Here is a 24,728-nt window from a genome sequence, read left to right as displayed (position 1 = left end):
GCAGTCCTAGACAAGAAGGTCCAGCTCTGCCTCCTATGGGTCTGTGGACAGTGCTGGGAAGTCAGGCCTGTCTCACTGGATGCTCAGAGAACTTAGTTTTTACATCTGGACAGAGATCCTGTGCATCATGCTTTTGTGGTCTACCTGATTTATGGTAGAGAAAGGGAACAGGTTTTTGTCAGTTGAAATTGCCTGTAACAGTATTTAGTTGCTTTAGTTGGAGCCAGATTGAAATTTCCAAATTTCTAAATTCAGACAGTGCAACCAGCACATACTTGTTCAAAGTTACTTAAAAGTTAAAATCAATAATACTTACACTAACTTTTGATTCTTAAAAAAACATGAAAAATAAATGTGGTATTTGATGGCCATGAGCTTACTAGTAATTCAACCATTTCTTCTTTCTTTAGCAGCACCCCATGGTAATACTAACAAATGGTAACACTAACAATTTCAGTAATGGTTAGAAATCTCATTTTAAACCTAAATTTACAGTGCTGTGGGCTGTGTATAAAACTATACATTAGCCTTACACACACAGACACTCTCACATGGGCAGCAAGCAAAAGCAAATAGATCATGGGACTAACTCTCTAGCCTTCAAGACAGAGAAAATCAGTAACTTTCCTGTATTTTTTACCTGCTCCCTTACCACAGTGGAAAGAAATTTACGTTTCTTAGGTTCTTATGATGTGCCATATTTTTCATTAATTTCATTCATCTCATTAATTTTCACAATAAGCCTATGAAGCTGGTATTATCGTGCTCATTTTAGAGATGAGGAAAGTGAGGCATAGAGAGGTTAGAGTGCCCAAAATCATACAGCCAAGATTTGAAGCCATGACTGACTAAATTCAAAGCATCTTACATTTTGTAATAATGATGATCATACTTGGCCCCAAGCCACCTTTTTTCAGTCCGCTGGAAGAATGATTTGAGGTTAGTTAAAAATTATATTGAGCACCATTGAGAGGAGCTTTTTGGTGTATAGTACTTTTATGTATGGTATGTGCACGCGTGTGTGTGTGTGTGTGTGTGTGTGTGTGTGTGTGTGTGTGTGTATGTAACTGACCCTCAAAGCTGGTATTATGATAATACCACCAAATCACTACCTGATTGGAGATAGAAGAACTAAAGCTCACAAAGAGTGCCTCCTCTTTAATGTGGAGGTTCGACCACTCATATTTATCTCCACCCTTTCTCATGATCTATCTGAAATTATTTCAGTTTAATAATAATAAAAAATGGTAACCCAAAAGGGCAAAGAGATTAGATCTCTTTGAGACATGAACAGGTTTCAACAAGATATTGGAAGACAGGAAGAGATAGAAGATTGACAAGATATAACAGAGGAAACTGCAAACCAAGGCATTTTCAGTGTAGCGTAACAGTAGAACACTTACAAGATTTCCTGAGACTTGGAAGCACCAGGTATCAAAGAAGGCAGAGAAGATGAAAACAGGAGATTGGTTGAAAATTTTACATGAAATATAGGAAATAGTTGGACCACCTTTCTCACCCTGGACAGCCAGGTGACCAATCTCCAACCCAGGTTGAAGGCCAAAATTTATCTTTGGAGAAAATAAATTAGAGAAGTTTCAGACTTGGGACTTCAAACAAAGCAGAGGACAAGGGGAGGCATTGGCTAAAACAAGGGATTACACCTGCCAAATGGTGAATCTGAAGCCCCTTTCTCTGCCCTGCTTCTAGAGTGTAGGAACTAGACAAGAGATTGGACAACTCTTTTCTGTAAATACCAGTCCACCTCTGAGAAGGTATCTCCATGTATTGAAATTCATCAGTGTCCAGTGAATCCCACCAATTTACAAATGTTGTCCATGTACACAGTATTTCTAATTATATTTTTAGAATAAATTATATTTTCTATTATATAATTTAAACATGACTGAACAACCAAGGATCACCAGACTTTAGAACGTGCCTCCCACATCAAAGAGAAAACAAAACAAACAAGAACCATGAGGCGTTAGAGATAATGCAAGATTTAGGGGGAAAAGACCCTTAAACTATAATTAATATCCTCAGAGAGTTAAAGATGATATGAAAACAAGAATAGGTTGTATTGAATTAGAAATAGTCATAAGACAAGAAAGAGCTCCTGAAAATCAAAAATATGGTAGCTGACTTAAGTTCAATTAAAGGAGTGGATGGTAATACCAAGTGATAGTATTTGAATTATGTGTAAGTGTTAAGTTGATTAAAAACAAAACAAAATAATTAATTTTCTAGAACTGTGAAAATATTTAAAACAGAAAAGGAATTGCAGGGTTGAATAGGGGAAGATAATAAAGATGGGTATTGAATCAGAATGTTAAAAATTTGTCTTGGGAGACGGAACATATAGAATGGTGGAGTAAGGCAACCTGCAGCTCCTCAAAATCAACAAAAACATTGACTAAAACTGTCAAAATCAACTTTTTCCCAACTCTGGAAATTAATTAAAGGCTTGGAAAGTCTGGCGAATTTTAATTCAAGAAAACCAGGTGAATCTCTGTAAGAACAGCAAGATTTGTGGCATTAAACTTTCACTAATTCCATTGTCCTTTCCCCAGACCTGCAGTAAGCTTGAAAGCCAACCATCTCGCAACTACATTAGCTTTGTACTGTAACTTGGAAAGGTTTGGAGCTCCCCAAAAGCCCTGTCCAAGAGAACTGTCACTATTTGACCTGACTCAGAACTTGGTTTGTGTGAATAGCCCTGCCTACAGGATGTTCGCTGAAAATAATCGGTAGCAATTGTTTACCTTCATGGCTGCCTAAGGTCCTATTACCAGTTAGAGCTAACAAGAGGCGGACCAAAAAAATTTTAAAGGAAAAATTGGGGGATAAGATGTCCACAAGGAGCTTTGTAAAGGTCCTACATATACCAGGGACTCTAGAAGGCTACACACATGTCCAGAGCTTTGCTCATGCCCAAGAAAGACCTGAGAAGACCTTAAGCTGTCACTTGAGGCTTGAGGCTTGTAAACAGGAAGTGAACGTTAAGACAAAGTTTTAAATTGCCTGAATGCATGCCCCAACACACACACACAGACCATTGGCAAAAGCTGGGAGACTTACTGATTCAAGGCATTTAGGGAAATCTGTTTATTCAAATACAGTTCAATCATTAATCACTAAGTGACTTCATGTGTAAGGCATCTTCAATAAAATTATAGGCTGACTCCTGATCAGAAACTGTGGAGGCCAGAGGCAATGGAAAGATGTAATCAAATTGCTGAAAGGAAGACTGTCAACCAAGAATTGTATATCCAACAAAACTATCCTTCAAAAATGAAGAAGAAATTAAGACACTCTCAGAAATACAAAATCTGAGAATTTGTCACTAGTACACCTACCCTACAAGAAATACTAAAAGGAGTTCTTCAAGGTGAAATGAAAAGACTCTGAGGGTAACTTGAATCCACCTGAAAAAGTAAAGAGCACTGGTAAAGGTAAATATATAGGTAAATATAGAAGCATGAATGTGAGATTTTTTTTGTAATTCTTTTTTTCTCTAATATGATATGAAAGACAACTGCATAAAGCAATAAATATAAAACTATGTTGGTGGACTTCTAATGTATAAAGATGCAATTTGCATAACAGTGGTAGTACAAAGGAGGAGAAGAGAATGGACCTACACTGGAGCAAAGTTTTTTTTTGTAAACAATTTAAATTAAGGTAGTATCAGACTGAACTAGATTAGTTTTAAGTTAAAATGTTAATAGCAATCCCCAGGGCAACCTATAAGAAAGTGGATAGTAAAAGAAACAAAAGAATTAAAATGGTAAACTAGAAAAATATCTAACACAGAGAAGTCAGTAATAGAAAAATAGAGGAACATAAACCACAAGATAACACAGAAAAACACATAGCAAAATGGCAGACATATATCCTATATTATCAATAATCACATTAAAAGTAAATGGACTCAGGACTTCCCTGGTGGTACAGTGGTTAAGAATCCACCTGCCAATGTAGGGGACGCAGGTTCGATCCCTGGTCTGGGAAGATCCCACATGCCGCAGGGCAACTAAGCGTGCGCGCCACAACTACTGAAGCCTGCGAGCCTTAGTGCCCGCGTACCACAACTACTGAGCCCGCGTGCTGCAAATACTGAAGCCTGGGTGCCTAGAGCCTGTGCTCTGCAACAAGAGAAGCCACCGCGATGAGAAGCCCACACACCGCAATGAAGAGTAGCCCCCGCTCGCAGCAACTAGAGAAAGCCCACGTGCAGCAATGAAGACCCAATGCAGCCAAAAATTTTAAAAATTGAAAAAAAAAAATGTAAATGGACTCAACACTTCAATCAAACCCCACCCCCATGATCCAACTGTATAAAGTCAAAGACATAAATCAATTGAAAGTAAAAGAATGGAAATTATATACCATGCAAACTGTGATATTGTGATTTATAAGAAGTATATATATTTGGTCATTCAGATGACCAAAATATATTTCTCATATATATTTAGTCTTCATCCATAGTTCCTGACTCACATGTTCCAAAACCCTTGGAATTTTCTGAGCAATAAGAGCAATGGGAGCATCTTTTGTTACAATATTTAGTCTCTTGTCCTTAGTTTCTGAAAATGCTTCAGAACCATAATAGTGAAATGGTTGTCTTGTTATTTATAATAAGCCCTTTCCACCACAACTGGGTTTATGTTAATGAAGATGACTTTTGTGAAGCCCCTAAGGATAGGCGCTGGTTTCCAGGAGAACCAACCATGAAAAGAGGCTCGGAAATTTCAGTCCCACCCTCTGATTTCTGGGGAGGGCAGAGGGGCTAGAAGTTGAATCAGTCAGCAATGGACAATGAGTTAATCAATTATGCCTATGTAATTAAGCCTTCATAAAAACCCAAAAAGAGAGGGGTTCAGAGAGCTTCCACGTTGGGGAACAAGAACACTTCCACATACCACCATGCTGGGCCCCAAGCTCCACTGGGACAGAAGCTATTTTGTTTGGGACCTCACCCTATATGTCTCTTCATCTGGTTGTTGATTTGTATCCTCTAATATCCTTTATAATAAATTGGTAGTCTAGTGAGTAAGTGGACTTTCCTGAGTTTTGTGAGCCATTCTAGAAAATTAATTGAACACAAGGAGAGGGTCATGGGAACCTCCAGTTAGTATCCATTCAGTCAGAAGCACAGGTATAAACCTGGGCTTGCAACTGGCATCTGAAGTGGAGGGCCGTCTGAAGTCTTGTGGGACTGAGCCCTTTACCTGTGAAATATGATTCTATCTCTGGGTAGATAATGTCAGAAGCAGGGTTCAATTCTCAGACACCCTGCTGGTGTCTGAGAACTGCTTGTTGGTGTGAGAAGGTCTCCACAAGCATACACCTTGGAATTGGGTCTAGGAACCATTTTACAAATAGTAACCAAAAAAGGGCTAGAATGGCTATACTAATATCGGACAAAATAGACTTTAAGACAAAAATTATTACTGGAAACAAAAAAGGACATTTTATAATGATAAAAGGGCGAATCCATTGGAAAGACATAACAATGTTAACCATATATGCACCTAACTGAGCCCCAGAATATATGAAGCAAAAACTGACAGAATTGAAGGGAGAAATCGACAATTCAACAACAATAGTTGGAGACTTCAGTATCCACTTTCAATAATGGATAGAACAACTATGCAGAAGATCAACAAGGAAATAGAAGACCTGAACAATACTATAAACCAACTAGACCTAATAGGCATCTACAGAACACTCTACCAAGCAATAGCAGATATACATTCTTCTCAAGTGTTTGTGGAACAGTTTCATGGATAAACCATATATTAGGCCACCAAACAAGCCTCAGTTAATTTAAAAGGACAAAACCATGCACACTAATCACACTGAAATAGAATTAATAGTCAATAACAAAGGGAAATTTGGGGAATTCTCAAATGTGTACAAAGTAAACATATACTCACACAGCCACTCCTAAATAAGCAACAAGTTAAAGAATAAATAACAAGGGGAATTAGAAAATACTTTGAGAAAATGAAAACAAAAATACAACATACCAAAACTTATTAGATGCAGCTAAAGCGGTGCTTGGAGGGAAATATATAACTTAAATACCTATCTTAAGAATTTTATTGTATGTAAATTCACCTCAATAAAGCTGATATTTAATATAGAAAGAACTAATGATCCATATTCTTTGACTATATAAATTTGCATACTACCATATAGGTGTAGTCACTAAATTCTCTCTGATTTTAGCATAATTGGGGAAAAATCACTAACTCTTTCAAACTACATATAAAGTTCACTGGGAAAAAAAAAACCTAACATGGTTTTTAAAATATATGAACAAATATTAAGCTTATAGTTAATTATATGAATGCTGAAGTATCTAGGGGAAAGTGCACTGATGTTTACAATTTACTTTAAAATGCAACAACAACAAACAAATAAGATGGGTTGGTGGATGAATAGATAAGTGATAAAAACAAGTATAACAAAATGTTAGTGGTAGAATCTACTTGATAGGTTTATGGGTATTCACTATAAAATTCTTTTAATTTTGCTGCATGTTTGAAATTTTTCAAAATAAATGATGAGAAAATTATAAACTCAAAATACCACTCTGACCCTGAACTATTGCCATCCCATAATTTATAAGTTAATAGCCTATTGATCTGAAGAAATTAATGTTTTCCTTAAGGAACAAGCTCTTTTAATTTATAAACTTTGGGAACCTAATGTATTATGTAAACATTTTTAAACAATCTCTTCACCCGGAGAGATGTTATGAAAGAGCATAATGATACTCTGGGGGGGAATAAGATCTTGTAGCCTCAGGGCCAAACTTTCTAGGAGAATCTTCCCAGGGTCTAGAATTATATTTCATAAGGGATTCAAATCAGCTTCAGATTTCTGCCCCCAGTTTCTGTAGGAAAAGTTGTGAAATAGGCCACATGTAGGTAAATTAATAAGTTCGTGCCTGCTCAAACACAGTTCATTTTTCCACCCTGTCATTTTCCAGCACTGTATTACTTCTACAGATTTTGCTCCCCTATTTTGAGAAAGCAGTTTAGACACCGTTAAACTCATTCTCTACTCTCCCCTAATAATCTTGCAAAGCTGTTGGTACTGAGGCTTCAGTGTTCCATGGAGAGTGATTTTCCAAGTGACGGAGCCGATTCTAATCAGTATACAATCCAGATATGGACTGGGACCTGGACCTCTGCCACCTTTCCCTCCAGCTCTCTTAACACAATGACTAGGGAATTCCTTTGAGGATCACTGAGTACACTTCAAGCCCCCCTGATCCTGTGGCCTCCTTCCAGCCACAGAGATCTTCCTGTCTGGAGCATTTCCGGCCTTTCTGTCCCTTGGCTTGGAGAGTTCAGCTCAACCTGGAGAAGGGACAGAAGACTTGAGGTTATCAAAAGCCTGTTGAATTATCTGATGCAAGGCTGGCTGGCTTGTTTGCCTCCCTGGCTCTCTTCCTGGGCTTCAAAGCAGCTGAGAAAACAACCTTTTTCTAAGTCTTGGACAAGGAGGAAAATCCCTGGCATGAAGGATTTCTGTCGCAGACATTTGGCACAGCTAGAGGAAAGGTTTGGTTAGCTTAGCAATGGGTTTTATTAGCCCAGGCATCCAGTTGAAATGAGATAATAGGGTCCCTGTTGAAGGACATTTTAGAGTCAGTGGGTTTGCTCCCTTTGCTTCTCAGCAGGACCCTTGCATACAGATGAAAGTATTAGGCATGTTCAACAAGGGCATCGCTGGTGAGTTCATCAACGGCCACATAATCTTGCTGATCATGGGGGAGACTGAGATAGGGTTAAAAAATTAGCAAGCTAGGAAACTGTGGATGGATGCAAAGTCCTATTTCTGAGCTATCCAACTCAACTGCTTCTCACTCCAGTTTTCTTGGCTGAACACATTACATTGTCTTTGGGCCCTGCGTTTTGTAAATAGAAAGAAAGGGACAGAAAGAACACCAGGCCTACCACCTGCCCCTACAGGAAGAAACTCTGCTTACACTTTCCTTCTGCCAGCTCATTTTACTCTGCCCTTTGCCCCCAACCAATATGAGATTTGGGGTAATGGGTGGGAAGGGGAAGGAAATAAAAGAGAGGAAGGATTCATTAGCAGTGTTAAAGGAAGCCTGCCTGGCACAGGATATGGAGAAGAGAAAGTGGAAGAACCAGTGCCAGCTTACCCTCAGCGCACGGCTGCCTATTCATGTCTGCTTCCCTGGGCCACAAAGGCAAAATTCACTTTTTCCTCAAGTCAGGGCTCTTTTGCAGAAACTCATATACCCTGCCAGGACCAGAACTCTATAAAAACAGCCTCCAGGATAGCCTGTAGCCAAGGTTCCTGACATCTTTGTGCCGTCTTCTCCACACTGGCCTTCCTGACCACCTGTGGAGGTGAAGGCCTAGGCCGGGTTGCTCCAGAGGAGGGTCGCACCTGTACTTTAAAAGGACACAGGCACTATCCCTAGAAGGTGTCACCATCCTGGAGGAGGCCTGAGGTTCCTAAGCCCAGCACTTTCTGTTCTATGGCTCCTTTTCCACTTTCTGAGCCTCTTGGAAGTGGGATCACGCCAGGAAAAACATGTGATGCTATAGCAAGCTGAAACCGAAGACTTGACTTTGGTCCTGCCCAAGCTGAGAATTTTGGCAGTGATTGACTGGGCGGCCTGCTCTTTTCTATGGCATCTTCTAAGTCCCCCAACTTTGGGAATGGGGTGCCAGTTAAGTCCTCAAAATGGGTATGAGTCAGAGCTTCTGAGGGTCACCATTTTTTTTGTTTGTATTTCATAATTGAGCTTCTGTTATGCATACAGCACCATACTGGAGGTTGGTAGCACCAGGAGGAGCAGCAATGATGATGATGGTCTCTGCCTTCAAATACACGGTAGTAAATTCAAGTAACATTAACTATAAAATGCTGGAGAGAACAGTAAGGACTATTAGGGAGGTACAGATAGTGCGGTGGGTTCAAGAGCCATTACCCCAGGCTGGAGAAATTGGCATATGCTTTCTGGAAGCGGTAGCATTTTTATGGGGTTCAAAGAGTAGGTAGGATTTGGACATTCAGACATGAAGGGCAGAGGAAGCTTGTGAACAGCTGAATCAACCTGCATGGATGTCCTGTCTGGTTCCCTTCTTTGTCTTGAATCGTGCCATATCCATGCTGCAGAAGAAATGCCCTTATTTGGTGTCATGTATTCTGCCTCTTTGATGTCTTATCCCATGGAAGTGGATTGATCTGTGCTTGACAAATCGGGGGCTACCATCGTGCTGGTTAAAAGTACAGACTATAGAACTAGTTGGCTTGGGCTGGAATCCTTCGGCACTTAATGAGCTGCCTTAATGTCTTCAGCACTTAATGAGCTGCCTACCTCAAAGGGTTGTTCTGAGGAATAACGTCTGTTGGTTGTTATTTCCATCATCATCATTACTGTGGGAACCTTGGAAGGCCCCCCCACCCACCCCAATCCTGTAGGACTTTCCACCATTTTAGATCAATTCCTCTTTTCTGAGAGTCTCATATTAAAATGCAAGCACCAGAAAGGGTAACAGTGGAAGGTTTAAACCAGCTATGCTTTAGAGCTGAAGAGAATCAGCTGACAACTTATTTGCTCAGAGCAAAATAGGTACCCGAGTGGAGGGATGTAAAAGAAGGGGAAGAGGGTCTGTAAGGGGAGGCCAGTGAGCTGCAAGAGCCAACTTCTCCCCCCTTGTTTTATTTAGAGTACCTAGGCCTCTGGATTTTCGCTTGTACGCTGGGAGAAACCTTCACACATACAGCATGGGGATAAAGTGAGGAACAGTGAAGAAAATGCCCATCAGTCATTTTAGGAGCCCACACATGCAAAACACTGAACTGGGCCCTATGAAATGGAAGGGTATGGAATCAGAGGAAATGCCCCTGATCTGTGCAATCCCATCAAGAATTCAGAACATACATCTAGGAAATAAATTGAGGTAGAAACAGATGACAGTCTTTTTTGTTGTTGTTGTTCGTCTTAGTGGTGGAAGTTTAATTAATGGTCTACGCTATGATTGTGTGTCTGTTTTCTTCTTCTTTTTTAAATTTTTGTGTATTTTTGGTACAACTTTTAAAGTTTACTTTCCATTTACAGTTATTATAAAATATTGGCTATACTTCCCACCATATATTGGCTATATTTTCCTATTATACAGTACATTATTGAGCCTATCTTACACCCAATAGTTTATACCTCCCCTCCCCCCACCCCTCTGAGCCCCCCGCCCCATGGTAACCACTAGTTTGTTCTCTATATCTGTGTGTCTCAGATTGCAGTCTTTTAAAAAGTGCAAATTCATACAGCGCAAATTGAATCCTCCTGACCCATAGTAGGTACTCAGTAAATGTTTGCTGATGGACGGACTGAATGAGTGAATGAGTGCCCAAGAATGAAGGGCTCACAGTAGAAGGTCAAAGTGAAAAACAGCCCAAAGGCCTAAAGGCTTCCTTGTATTATCTTCTGCCACCAGAATGTCAGCTCCATGAGAGCAAGGACCTCGTCTGTCTTGCCCCCTGCTATGTCCCCTGCACCTAGAACAGTGCCTAGCACAAGGAAGATTGCCCAGTAAATGTTTATGGGTTGAACAAGTACATGCGTAGATGGGTGGATGGTACAAATAATGGAAATTACTTCCAGACGGTAGTGGGATTTGGGACCCAACACCTAGTACATATTAGGTATACCTTAAATGTTCCTTGAATAATTTAAAAATATTGATGAACATGTTCCTTGCAAGGATAGGTGAAGAGAGGAGAAAGTGTATCCATTAGGGCATAGCTACAGTCGAGCTTGTCTGATACGAAGGAAACATTCAAGAAAAAACCATATGGCTATTTGCAGGAAGTGGGATTATGGCTCACAATACCACACACCTGTCTTGTGGAGTTCCAGGGTTTTCGGAGCCGCATGGGTCTGTACTCATTCTTACCCAACTACGTATTTCCGTGAACCCTCAGAGGGTTCCAAAGCCAGCTACACACGCTGCACACATGGCTGAGTATGATAAAAACTTTTTCACTGAGGCCCCGGGATTTTATTCAGCAGCCAGGCCCTCCCTGCAGGGCTTAGGTATTGAAGAAGACAGAAGGACACCTGACAACAGCACAAGTCAGGCAGTGATCAGAACACCCCAGCTTTATAGGTTGACAGCATCTAAAACAGAACAGCCTAAGGTATCTGCTAGGGAGGGTTGTTTGCTTTATAAGAGGGTAATTTATTGTTTGAAAGGCACAAGGGCATGGGGTACTCATTCAAGTCTAAAAAAGGGAAGAGTCAATCTGTATTCCCAAAGATAGGTGGCAAGCATCACTTTTTTTTCTGAAATCTCTTGGGCTAAAAAGCTAATTTACACTTCCCCTCTATACTATGTTACACTATAGAATCTCCAGGTCAGAAAACTCATATTAAAAGCAATATGCACCTTCACTCCAGGCCTCTTACCAGCATGTTTGCATTGAAGTGTTTGTGGTCATGGGTTGCTTTGGACGTCTAACCACCTTGATGGTTCTCCCCCAGTTGTTCTCTTGTTTGTTATTTCCCTGTGGGAATTTGGGCTCCAATCCAAACACATTGCACCCAGCATGGTTTGCTGAATGAGAAGAGCAGGACCTTGTTCTAGATACTTCCCTTGTTCTAGATACTATGTCTCCATTGATATAACCTGAGATCACACTAGATTTTTGCAAACCACATCTCACAGCCAACTGGTATTGAACTGTAGTAAACCAACACCTAATTCATTTTCTGAATGTTAAATCTCATCTTCCCCCTTCTGTAACCAATAGTTGGTCCTCTATTCTTAAGGCCAAGGCCTTACATATATTTCAATAAAATTGTGTCCTAAAAGATTTGCAGGATTTGTCCCAACACTGTAACCAAATTGAGATTTGTTTTCATATAATGATTGTCTAATCTAATATAGTAACTCCTCTCCTAAATTTTTTTGTCTTCTGTTACCATATTCAGCATCCCATCAATTGGTTTAGTCACATGATGCACAAGTCCAAATGTCATGTTTTCAAGGAGGTCCTCTCTTACTACCCTATTTTAAATTGACCCCCTCTTTTGATTCAGTACACTTCCTATACTCTTTCTCTGCTATTTTTCCTCCATAGCACATATAATCATCTAATATGCCATATATTCCACTACTTATTCATTTTGTATATTATCTTTTGCCTCCTTTAGAATGTAAGCTCTATTAAGGTAGCAATTATCGCCAGTTCTATTCCCTGCTGGATCCCAAATGTGTTGTATAGATTGAATATAACAGTTGAATACATCAGTATCCTCATTCAGATCAGTAAAAATGTTTAATATGATAGGACTAAGGATAGAATCAAGTACATTCTACTAGAGGTTGTTACCCCTCACCAGATTGCTATTGATCTTTTGGTCACTTTCAAATCCACTTAATGGTGTTAGCATCCAGCCCAACTTGTTTTCACTTTATCTAGGAGGCTACTGAGAATTTGTTACATTTTTTGCTGAAAATCAGTTCATGCTGGTGGTAGCCCTCTGATCTATCAATCTGGAAGTTCTTTGCCAAAAACGGAAGTGGAATTCATCTGACGTAACTGATCACTTCCTCTTTCTAACTGCATGCAATCATCCTTTTGAGAACCCATTTTAAACCCTGCTTGGGAGGGACAGGGCGTTAATCAATGACCTGTCCAAACCCCTTGATTTCCTGGAAGGGAGGTACTTCCAGGTGTGAGGTCCCTTCGTGTGAGGTCCTTCAGGCTGGGGCTCTGGTCACGTTCACAGAGTGGGCATGAGCTCCCTGGGGGAGGAAGTTGTCAGATGATGGAGGTAGCGCCACTGAGCTGAAAGGCTTAGGCTCAAATGTCATTTAGTGGTTGCATTGGACTATTATATCCTTTTGTCTGAGTCTCAGATTCTGTGGTCTATAAAATAAATTTTCAAAAATTTAGTATGATACTTTATTGAATACTGTTTATTTATACCGTTTTGGTTTCATGTCCAATTTTTTCATGCAGGCAGTAAAGATCTGAGGTTTGGGATATGTTTATTTCTATTGCTCTTTGAGCTAAAGGATTTATATTTCTCTTCTCCATTTCCTTTTTTCCCATTCTTCCTGACACACCTGTGGTTTAGGCTCTTGTCATCTCGTGCCTGAATTATTACAGTAGCTTCCTAACTAACTCCAGGATTCCCATCTCTTTCTTCTCCATCTTCGATTCTTCAATCAGGCTAATTTCCTGAACCTGGCTATTCAAAATGTGGTCTATGGACCACACCATCAGCATCTCCTAGGATCTTGCTAGAAAGACAGACTCTCAAGCCACACTCAAAACCTACTGAATCAGAATCTGCATGTCAACAGGACCTGCAGGTGATTCAAACCAACATTAAAGCTTGAGAAGCACTGTCCTCTCTTCCACCATGTGATTCCCCTACCAAGGGGCATCCATAAACTCACATTGAACCATCCCTAAACTATCTCTGTGAGAAAAGTTCCACCTTAATTTTCAGGTGAGAGGTTTTTGATGTGAAGATGTAAATGCCCACCTATACCATCTACTCATTGGTTCTGAGAATGATGAGCAAATTTACCTAGGTAACTTTAGAGCAGTTATAAAAGTTGAGATTCACCTTGAGTTGAATCCTTCTGGTAAAAGCAAAGTATATTGGTTTTTGGTGAGTAAAAGTTAAGTGGTACTTGGGAAACATGTGGTGAGTCGGTTGGAAACGTTCAAACTAAGGTTCTTAGTTTGACACAAGCATTTTATATACTTAATTTAATCCTCAAAATAATCTCATTTAGGTGGGTGTTGTTATCCCCATTTTACCTATAAGGTAACTGAGACTCAAAAAGGTGAGGTTGTCCAGAGCCTCAGTACTGGGTAGAATTCAGGCTACACCATAGTAACAGACATCCGAAATACGGTGGTTCAGACAAGTGGCTCTGTACTGAGCTGGACAGGTGACCCCAGGTGGTAGGCTTTGCTGATTCATCAGGTCACCCAGCTTCCTTCTCCCATATTGCTTCATCATCCCCCAGGATGTGGCTGAAGCTGGTTCCTGCCCTTGGGAAGAGGGAAAGGGAAAGTGAAGAGCCCATAATTTTCTTATAATCCAGAAGTTCTACCTGTCACTTGTACTCACATTCTGTTAGTCAAAACTTAGCCACATAGCCACACCTAGTTGCAAAAGAGGCAGAAAAATGTTGAAACCTGGCGAGTTGTTAACTAACTGGAAAAGGGTGGCGACTGGGGGAGATCACAGGCGCTGCCACAGGCACTGAGCTGATTAATGGAAGAGCATAGATTCAAACTCCATGACTTCAACCTGTGGTCTTTCTACCATTCTTTTCAACCATTTCTCATAGTTGACAGTCAGTAAATGTTTGTTGAATTGAGATAGATTGAGATAGTACATGTAAGCCTTTTGATTATTTGAAATTATTTCTTCCTTCTCCCCTGCCTCCCTGATTACCTAAGTGGCTCTGTGCCAACCTATCACTATTTTTTGATGATGTTAATTTGTAAAACGGAAAGTGGATATTCATCTTCCTTCAGGAGAAATGTTATAATACAATAATCTGCCAGTTCTTAGAGGTTCTGTGGAATCATATGAAGTGTGATAAGGGGTGTTAATGATAGTAATTTTTTTAACGACCAAATGACCATCCCCTTTAAAGTGGGTGTTCTTAGGAGAATGCCATTGCTCAAAATATTTTTGATATTTTATGTTGGCTGATATAGCAGTAAAGTCTCACCGCAATAATACTTCGTGACAACATCATCAAAATCACAGAGTCATGCATACAGTCATAAGCATTTAACCAACGTGTATGTGGGTCTCCTGGGGGTCAGCTATTTAGACTGGGCCTGGCTGGCTAGCTCTGGGTCAGGTGTCTCTCATTCTCCTTATGAGATAACAGATTACCTTGAACATATTTCTCTCTGGCAGTAGCAGAAGCATAAAAGAACAAGTGGAGTTACGTGAGGCTTCTTGAGGCCTAGGCTAAGAATTGACACAATCTGTTATTCAAAGCAAGTCATGTGGCCAACAAACCCACAGTCCAGGGCCATGGGAAATACTCTACACCTCATGTAAGAGGGAATGTAGTCACATGGCTAAGGGTGTGAATACAGACTTGGTGAAGATTTGGGGCCAACAAAGCAACCTATCATGGCTCTGCCTTTACCAAGTCATTTTCAATATTTGCAGTGATGTTAAATCTTTATCTTTTAGGGGTAGATTTTATTTTATTTTTTTAGTAAAATAGCTAAATTTATGAATGAAATTAGACAATCAGGCTAAATTTATCTTTGGGCAGAAAGGTGGCTATTTAGACATGCGATATCATAATGAAACTTATGTCTAGAACTGGTTCAAGAATATGGCATTCAGTGGTAGAACAGTTGGAATTGATGTACAGCCTTCCAAGGTGATCAGTTGACTGAAGGAATAATACTCATTTGTTTCTGAAATAATTTCACAATAAATAAACCTCACAGTTTACAGTCACATGTTCCCACTTTGTTTCAAAGTGGGAATAGGAATGAATAGAGGCTCATCTCTATTTCCTTTGACTAATCCTGAGCAAATATGCTTTCTGTGCAGATTCTCATTGCCAAGTCCCCTCTGGCGACCTTCACCACATTTGTCTACACCATCGAGAAGGAAGGCCTGGTTCTTCAAGGTAAGATTCTCGGATTAAGCCATTTCTTTAGTCTGATTATGCTCAGTGCTGCCCATTGCGGGGTGATAATTACTGCTGTGCTCCTGATAGAAGCTCCTTTGGGATGGAATCAAAGGCCAAGATGAATTGACCAGTGACGTTTATCCTGATAGGATAAGAGAGACTGGCAATTGTGGCAAGACTTTGACAGAGGTTACGGAGAACTATAGAATTTCCTAACAGACAACCCAAGAATGAGGGACAGATCGAGTAGGCTAGGAACTGCAACCACCCCAGTCCTCTTCGCAGGTTCCGTGGGGTGAGGGACCAGGAGGTAGGTCTCTGACACCAGCGTGGAGGGCCCAGCCCTGCCTCAGAGCCTTCTCACTTAGCGGGTGGAGGAACGTCATGGCTTCACGAGCGCTACTTCCTCGGCCTCCTTCCGGTTACTCCATTTCCTCCCACTGTGCTCAAGTCCCGACTGGGGACCAGGCCTTGCAGACCTGCACTTTGTGACACGGGCCTGAGTTCTGGCTCGTGGTAGAGCCCCCCAAGGCCACAACCCAGAACTAATTCAACAAACAGGGGGAAAAGTGGATTGAGGGGCATCATTCCCAGATGCTGGGTCCTCGGGTGGTTAGGAAAAGCATCCAATGGCAGATCTGCAGAAAACAGTGAACAGGAGGGGGTAAATTCAAACCCCACTGAACTTAGCCCACAGGGTCAGATGTCCCAGACAGCTTTGTAGATTAAGAAGGGTCCCCACAGAAGTGCTCAGGATACACGTCTGTCCCCCGCTGTCAGGCAGGAGGCCCTGCCCCAGGAGATGCGTAGGTGCCCATCTAGCCGGAACCACAGAGGAGCATATTGCCATTGCTTTCCACGGGAGGAATATCTGCCCTTTAGGATTTTGTAAGCTGAGTGTTTTTCCCAAGTTTATGAAACAGGGTAAGTCCTTACAATATCCCCACGGAGACACATTGCATTGCAAAGATCTAGCAGGACTTTTGTGGGGCAGGCTAGACGGTTCATGCTTCTGACTGAGGAACAGGCTGCAGCCTTCCTTTTCCTCTCCTTCTAAAACGTCCACTTCTTAATGGACCCAGAAAGCAGCGTGTTTGTTTGGTGCAGCTGAGCTCCACAGCAGGGACTCGGGTCCAGGGAAATTTGGAGTAAGAACTACTGACCTTTGACTCTTAGCCTTTGACTTATGCTATCTAAGTTCCTTGGTAAATATTTTTTTTACAATTGCAAATATTGTTTTCTGACAAAGAAGCAGAGATTTTAAGACCAGATTAAGCAAAGCAAACAGCAGGCCCCTTTGTTACAGACTCTCTAAGGGTGTATAAGTAATAAGCAATCAGAAAGCTGGACTTGTGTTTACCCAGTGCACAGTGTGCCCTTTGGCTCTTCATTTTTAGAGCGTTTCTTAAAAGATTAGAAGTCTAGTAAATAGCAATTTTAGATGAAGATTTCAAGAAGTTCTATGGAAGATTACAAGATAATTTCAGGAAGAAAAGGGCCAGTTCTGCCCAGATGGCTTGTAGGAGAGCCTTGATATGGTTGGTGCCTGTATCTTGATCACTCGGCATTTTGGTAAATAACATTTGAAAGCATGGTCTTATTTGGATAACTTTTGGATAATATTTGTGGGAACAAGATACATAGAATTGCCTCTCTGACTCTCATTGCTAAGATCATGATTTTGACAGGAAGGAGGAAATTGTTTAGGGAAAGTATTTAGAAACTGGAAGTACAATGAATTGGTAGGCATTGAGAAACTACAAAGAAAGACTATTAGAAATAGTTGGAAAATGGGAGAAAGTGGATTACTAAAGGAGGCTGACCTGGAGCTGGGTGTCCAGGAAAGAGAAACATTCAGGAAAGTGTCTGATGATGCAAGAATCCCAACCAGTAAATAAAAATGTCTGGGAGATTTCAGAGCCTCACCTATTTGCTTTTGAAACTACACCTTCCTCTCTGAGGTGTTTTGGAGGTGGCAGAACCCTCTGCCCCTGTCAGCAATGCCACTTAATGCAAACCTCTGGGCATTCCCTCCCCTCTGGCTATGTGCTCCCAAGGCTTTGGGGAAACGAAAAGGAGCTCTGATCCTCAGAAAAATGGGGATCCCTCCTGTATTAGAGAGACCACCTTGGATTTCCATTCCAGCTCTGGTAGGTTCTTGAGAAAATCTCTAGCATCCTAGTTTTGTTGGCTTGAAAAAGACAATGTTGACCTTGATTCAGTGCTTTGCAAACTGTTTTGCAACCCACTGGTGGGTCATGAAATAAAATTAAGGAATCATAACCAGCATTAAAAAAAAAAAAAAGAAATAGAGAATGGAAAATAACATATTATAACACACATATTGTACTGTTTCATGAAATATTTCTTGTGTGATTGTGTGTGTGTACATGCATTATGAGTTTATGTACAGAGGTTGCAGTGCAAAATGTTTTTCTTACTTGGATTGCAGTCATCGGCCTGGGTGATCTCTAAAGGCCTTCCCACTTCACCTTTATCTGATTCTCCAAGGAGATGGTGTACTTATTATTCACTTAGCTCAGGAGAGTTCTACCCTTGAGATCTCCACAAACCAGAACATAAAAGCTTATTTTTGCCCCCAGTCTTACCAGATGACTGAGCTAAAAAAACACCTGCACCATTCCCCAGGTTTAAAGCAAAGAAACCTTTGATCCCTGGGTGATAACCTTGGAAAGGTACCAGATATCAAGGCCAAGAAACTTTTCTTGTGTGAGGGGTTGCTCTGGCACAACAGTCCTGAGGTGGCATGGAGGTTGGTACCTACAGCTCCGGGAGGGGGTATGCAAGCCATGTCTGAGGGGCATAGAGACAGAGAGGGGAAGGGCTGGAAGAGGGAGGGCAGCTCCTGTGGTACCAACTGAACAGGAAACTGCCAGCCCAGCCACTGTGGCTCAACATTCCGTCTTTGTAATGGAGCTAGCCTGAAGTGGCAGTAAAGAATAATCCAAACGGGCTACCCTGGTTTTTTGGGTGGGGAGCAGGGCTGTTAGTGAATGTGGGAATGATCGCTGGGAGCCTTTCATCCCCTTAGCAAGCCCCAAGATTCCTACCAGCCTGCTAACCAGGAGGTTTTATACTACCTGAAGAGCTCTTGAGTGCAGAAGCAGAGGGAGGGAATAAAAGGTGAGGCCAACATTCGATTTACCGGCTCCACAGGCCATTCCCCTCCCCGGTTCTCAAGGATTAGGATGCTGAGAACAGCCGACAACTGGGGGCCTTACAGCCTTCCCGCCCCTTTGTTCACTGGGATGGGAGGGACAATAAAACGGCAGGCTGGAGAGACTGAGGGGCTTGGTATAGAGATTTCTCAGGCTGCTTTTTAAACACTTGAAGGAGCCGGTCCATGCTATTGTTGTAGTAAAATAGAAAGCGGAACTATTCTCCTTTTGCAAGAAAAAAAAAGAAAAGAAAAGAAAAAGAAAGAAAACCCACCCTCCAGCATCTTCAGGAGGCCGCCTGGCTCAGGCTATTACCATGGTAATACCGTGCTGTTTGCATCTTCTTTGTCTGTCCTCGCACTGGTCCGGGATCCTGGCCTCTTCTGGTTGGGCCCAAGACTCTGGAAATACTTGGGCCCCAGACCCTGGAAACATTTGGGCCCCAAAGGAGAGGGATCTCACAGCCCCCAACTTGCTGATGGTTCAGACTCTGAGAGGGGCCAGGTCCCAGCAGAGGGAAAGTTCAGCTATTTTGTGCAACTGAAGTGGGAAAGGTGGAGGGGGTCGGGGAAGATCCCTTTAATCCATTTTTCCTTTTGTTCCCAGAGTTCACCATGAAATCCCACTGTTCACTGAGTGGGAAAGCTTAGAGGCTTGACCAGCCCAGAGAGAGGCTAAGGGGTGCCGGGACCTAGTGGAGAGGAAAAAGCGGGACTTGGCTTCGGGAATCGGCTTGCATGGAGTGGGTCCACAGAACCGCATGGCTGCAGAAGGGAAAGGGGCGTTTACAGTGAACTCCAACTTGACCCACATCTGTTCTGGTCGTGTCCTTTGCTTCCCCAGCAAGCCCCAAATGTTGTGCCACCCAGAGCACAGCTGGGGTCCCTGGACCTCTTTGTCAAGGCCGGGAATAAAGATTCTGTACTTGAAAGCAGCCAGGCCCAGGCCGTTGCTGATGCTACAGGAAGCAAAGGGAAAACCCAGGGCCTGGGTCTCCCGGAGCCATCCTGGCTTTCATGGGGCTCCAGGCAATAAAGGCCTGCCGACTTGGCAAAGAAGGAGATGCTCTAGGAAGGGTTGGCCAGGGAAAAGGCAGAGGTGAGCTCAGGGGGGCTCCTCCTTGTTCACTTTTCCCTTGCCCTACACTTACCTTTTCCTTAGGAATCTAGGAAGCGTTTGAAAAACGTAAACCAAGTTGTTTTGAACAGGATAGAGGACAACGGCTTAGTTTCTCAACAGGACAGAATTATGTGCTTTTATATTGTTTAAAAAAATAAAGATCAGGTAAGACAGGTTGAATCTGGATTCTGGTGCTATTCTTATTAGCTTAGGTTTGAATGAGCAGCATAAACCTTGGAATGGGGCTAGGGAAGCTCAGGGGAGCCCAGAGCGCCCAGAGATGGGTCCAGAGAAGTCTAGAAACAAAGCTAGTTTTCTGTTTTTCCAACCAGTCCCTATACTATAACCCAGTATTGGGACTCGGAATAAACCAGAAAACAAAGAAACAATGATTTTTTTAAGAGCTGGAAAGCTATGTGCCTCATCTTTCTTGTAAAATCAAGAGTGGTTATTTGACCACCTTTCGAAGCATGTTGGAAAGGCATTAATCTCCTCTGTTTGTTCCTTTGTCACAAAGTGGAGTTACATTCTTCCACCCCATTTTCTTAGTCACTGAGCCAACTGGATGATTCATTGAAAAATTCTTTTTCCCCAAATACCACGATCTGATTTCATCAGATTTCAGTTAAAACCAGTAACCCATCTAAATGTTTCTGCCCAGTGGACTCAAAGTGACCCAGGAGAATCTCAGTCTGTTTCCATCCAGGTATGGAGGTGTCTGCTTGGTAAATATCACCCCCACACCTGGCACAGCCTGGCATGCTTTGGGGAGCCTGGCAGAGAGCCCTGGGATTCAGTGGAGCAGAGTGAACTCGCTCGCACAGGTCACGGAGGAGAGGGCAGAGCAGGCCTGTCGTCTTGCCCTGAGCTGCTTCTGCCCGCCCCTCCACGAGGTGCTTCCCAGGCCGGAGAAGCAGGGCTCCCATCTGCAGAGTCTCTCCTTCTCTTTCAACATTCACTTCACATCCCCTCCCTCCATGACATCGTCCCGCACTGACCCTTTCCTTGGTCCTTTCTTTTCCTCTCACTGTTAGCCTCAAAGGACAGATTTTGTTTTCAATGTGGAAAACATATTTTAAATACTGAACATTACAGAAAATAATAAAGCAAACCCATGACTCTAACATCCAGAATTAACAGATGTTAATATTTTGTCTTTGTTTTTCAGATTTTTTTTAATCGAAGTATAGTTGATTTACAGTGTTGTTTCAGGTGTACAGCAGAGTGATTCAGTTATACATATATATTCTTTTTCAGATTCTTTTCCATTATAGGTTATTATAAGATATTGAGTATAGTTCCCTATACAATACAGTAGGTCCTTGTTGATTATCTATTTTATATATAGCAGTGTGTATATGTTAATCCCAAACTCCTAATTTCAGATATTTTTAATTACAGGGATAAAACCTTACAAAATTCAAAACTCCTTTGCTCCTATCCCAAGTCCATTCCTTCTCTCCCCTACACTCCTCCACAGAAGTAAAAGCTCCCCAGGGTTTGATGTATATCCTTCTCCCCATTCTGAAAAACTTTTCTACATATATGTGAATCCAAACATCAGATTTGTTTTGAGTGCATCCTAAATTTTCATAAATGGTTTATTATACCATCATTCCACAGCTTGCTTTTTTCATTTAGCATTGTTTTTGCAACATATCTGTGTTGATACACATAGATCATGTTCTTTCATTTTAACTGAGGTATCCATATCCATTGTATGAATGTACCACATGTTATCCATTCCCCTATTGACAAAAATTTTGATTATTTGTTAACTTAATGAATCCTGTTGCCCATGTTTCTTGGTATGCAGGTGTGAGGGTTTCTCTAGGTATATATCAAAAAGTAGAATGGCTAGTCAGGGAATGCACATTTTTATCTTTACTATATACTTTCAAATTGTTCTCCAAAGAGGTTTACCAATTTACACTTCTTCTGGAGATAGTGTACCAATTCCTATAATTATAAATTCACCGTCATGTTTCCATGGGCAATCTTCTTGTGTTTCTTTATGGCTGCCTCTTTTATCTCTGCCATTGGGGTGTAAGTTTCCATAGCTTTTAGAGGGGTCTTCTGTACAGTGCATGTGCTTTATGCATATACTTACATGATTAACTGACAGAAATTATTCTACTCCTCCTAAAGTTAACTATATACACCTCCCAGAAAGGGACCTTTTCGTTCCATTCATCACCTTCATTTTCAGGTGAGGGAACTGAGTTCCAGAAAGGTGAAGTGATGTTCACTGCCTCAAAATTGGGTTTGTAGGCATTCCCAAGTACTCAGCCTGGGCTCCTAAGATTTTTATAAAATCGGAAATGAATTTGGGCCCCCTTGTCTTCCATCATGGCAGCCCCTGTGACAACTTATCTCTCAGGCTTCATGAGCCTCTGTTGGGATACTCTAGGCCCATCCTGAATCTTGAATCCCGAAATTCTAAGCTAAGATGGAACAGTCACATTGATACAGTGATCCCTCAAGAAATTTCCTAAGTATACTTGGGTTATAAATTTGGCTGGGTGGAACCACAACCTAGATTAACAGTGGTGTACAAGGTAGAGGTTGACTGCTTTCTCACATAGCACTGTGGAGGAATGCAGTCCAGAGCTGGTATGGCAGCTTGGCCCCACATGTTGGTCCAGGGGCCCCAGCTCTTAGCTTGTTGCTCCATCATACCTAGGATGTTGCCCTTGTTGTCATGGTCCAAAATAGCTCAGTATCATGTCCTGCATCCAGGTAGCAGGAGTTGTGTGGGGTAGAGATTTGGTGGGAGGAAAGGGCAACCCCCTTCCTTTAAGGATATTAACCAGAAGTTACACACATTATTTCTGCCGATCTACCAATATATGGAAAGAAAGACTGGAAAATGTAGTTGTTAATCTCGGTGGCCATGTGCCCACCTAAATTTCGGGAGTTCTATTATCATGAGAGAGAAGAGGAGATGAATATTTAGTGACACATTTCTTTCAGAAGAACCCAGTTGCAGAGATTAGGCCCCAGCATACAACAGTACAGACCCTAGGGCTGGACTTGTTGCATAATGTTGAAATGCAACATAAATATTGCAGTTTCTCAGAGTTATCTGGAAAGCAGGGTTCCAGCCTAGTACTCAATTTGGCTCAAATAAAACTCTTTTCTGTTCTTAAAAAAAAGAAAAAATATTATATATTTAAAATGCTATCAGGACCTTCTTTGGCAGAGTCTAGAGCAGAGGAGTAGAGTATCACAGTCAGTAATGCCACCAAAGATCAGCACCCAGAAATCTTGTTCCGCCTCCCAAGACAGAATCTCTGTCAAGCAAAAACTTAGTACATGTTTTGCTATTGTGCACTATTCAAGAAAGATGCTTGAACAAGAGCTACTAGTGCTTATAGCACAAGGCAGGGTATAAATTTGGTTCCAAAGTCATAGACTAAACACATTTTTTTTCCAAAATGTTTTCTCCTGTCTCCACTTAAAAAAACAAAAAAACAAAAAAAACAAACCAAAAAAAAAGCCATGGAACAAAATGTCAGTTGGAATAAGGTTATAGAGAAAAACTTTATTCCAAGGCCTGGACTGTAGTTAGACTAGATCCACACTCCTATTTTAGAACTGGGAAGCCATTTAGCTATCTTTAACAATTAACAGTTAACAATTTGCATTTGTGAAAATGCCCAGGTAATAATATCAAAAGATGTTAAATCAATTCAGGTTGTTGATTTTCTTTGAAAACCTCTTCCAAAAGGACTTGGAGTTCTTTCTGGAATATGACTTGAGCTCCATTTCAGTGAGTTCAGTTAAGCAGGTATTTCTCAAACATCTATCGTTTGTAAACCATGGTGCTCTGACGAGATAGGCTGGAAAAAAAAAAATGGTCCCTTTTTTTTAGTAGCTCACAATCTAGTTAGCTCAAAAACAAAATGTGCAATCAAAAGCAAACTGCCACACCTATTATCAAGGTTCAAACAATGGGATTTGAAAGGATAGAGGAAATAGACTCATTCCATCTAGGATGACTGAGGAAGGTTCCTGAGAGGACATGGTACTTGAACTGGATGTCAGCTCCTGAATACTGACGAAAACGGCATTCCATTGTCTCTTGACAGAAGCCAGTTTCTTTTGCTGTTTGAGGATAGATTTGGGCACGCTGGGGAATGCTGATTAGTGCCATGTGACTAATGTTGAATCATGCTGACTAATGTGTTCTAAATGGATTGATTCAACAATAAAGGGAACATTGAGAGTCAAGAGTTCAGATCCTGAAGTTTATCATGTGATGAAGTGTAAATCACTTAGCCTCGGTACTTCATTTTTTTTGTCAATTAAAATGTGCTCATGATGAGAAGCCAACAAATCACCTTGACTAAAAAGTGCTTTACAAATCTCAAGGATAACAGAAATGCTTAACAACAATTCCCAGGACAGGCTTATGCAACCTTGGGTCATTCAGAGTCCATACAGAATCAGAAGATCCATCACATGCTTCTCCCTAGCCATGTGAAACTTCAGTTTCCTCACACATGCCATGAGAACTGACAAATAGTGCACGGCACTCACAAAAACTGACAAATAGAGGAGCTTTTGAAAAATCTTCCTATCTACCTACTGGGGCGTCTGTGTTTTTCGACAACAAATGTCGCCACAGAACTAAAAGCTTGCATTGCACACACAGCTCTTTCTCTCTTTTGACATCTCCCCAGCTAGACTGCTTGAGAACCTGGCCTTCCGTGTCCAGATGTTTACT

The 24,728-nt window shown here is 41.4% G+C and overlaps 1 protein-coding gene across 9 annotated transcripts in view; it reads left to right on the top strand.

The window, feature by feature from the left end:
* Positions 1-24,728, top strand: part of RAD51B (RAD51 paralog B) — a 734,492-nt gene that overhangs the window by 590,408 nt on the left and 119,356 nt on the right. For all 9 annotated transcript variants that reach the window (XR_014242387.1, XR_014242388.1, XR_014242389.1 and 6 more), the window contains one exon: positions 15,620-15,698. Coding sequence is in view for 2 of the 9 variants with exons in the window: in XM_082384412.1 (XP_082240538.1) it covers positions 15,620-15,698 (79 nt within the window). In the remaining 7 variants the exon portion in view is untranslated. The remainder of the gene's footprint in view (positions 1-15,619; positions 15,699-24,728) is intronic.

The sequence above is a fragment of the Balaenoptera borealis genome (genome assembly GCF_965194805.1).
Source record: "Balaenoptera borealis genome assembly, chromosome: 3".
Taxonomy (NCBI): domain Eukaryota; kingdom Metazoa; phylum Chordata; class Mammalia; order Artiodactyla; family Balaenopteridae; genus Balaenoptera; species Balaenoptera borealis.
Note: the sequence above shows the minus strand (reverse complement) of the source record. Positions and strands in the feature narration are given on the sequence as shown.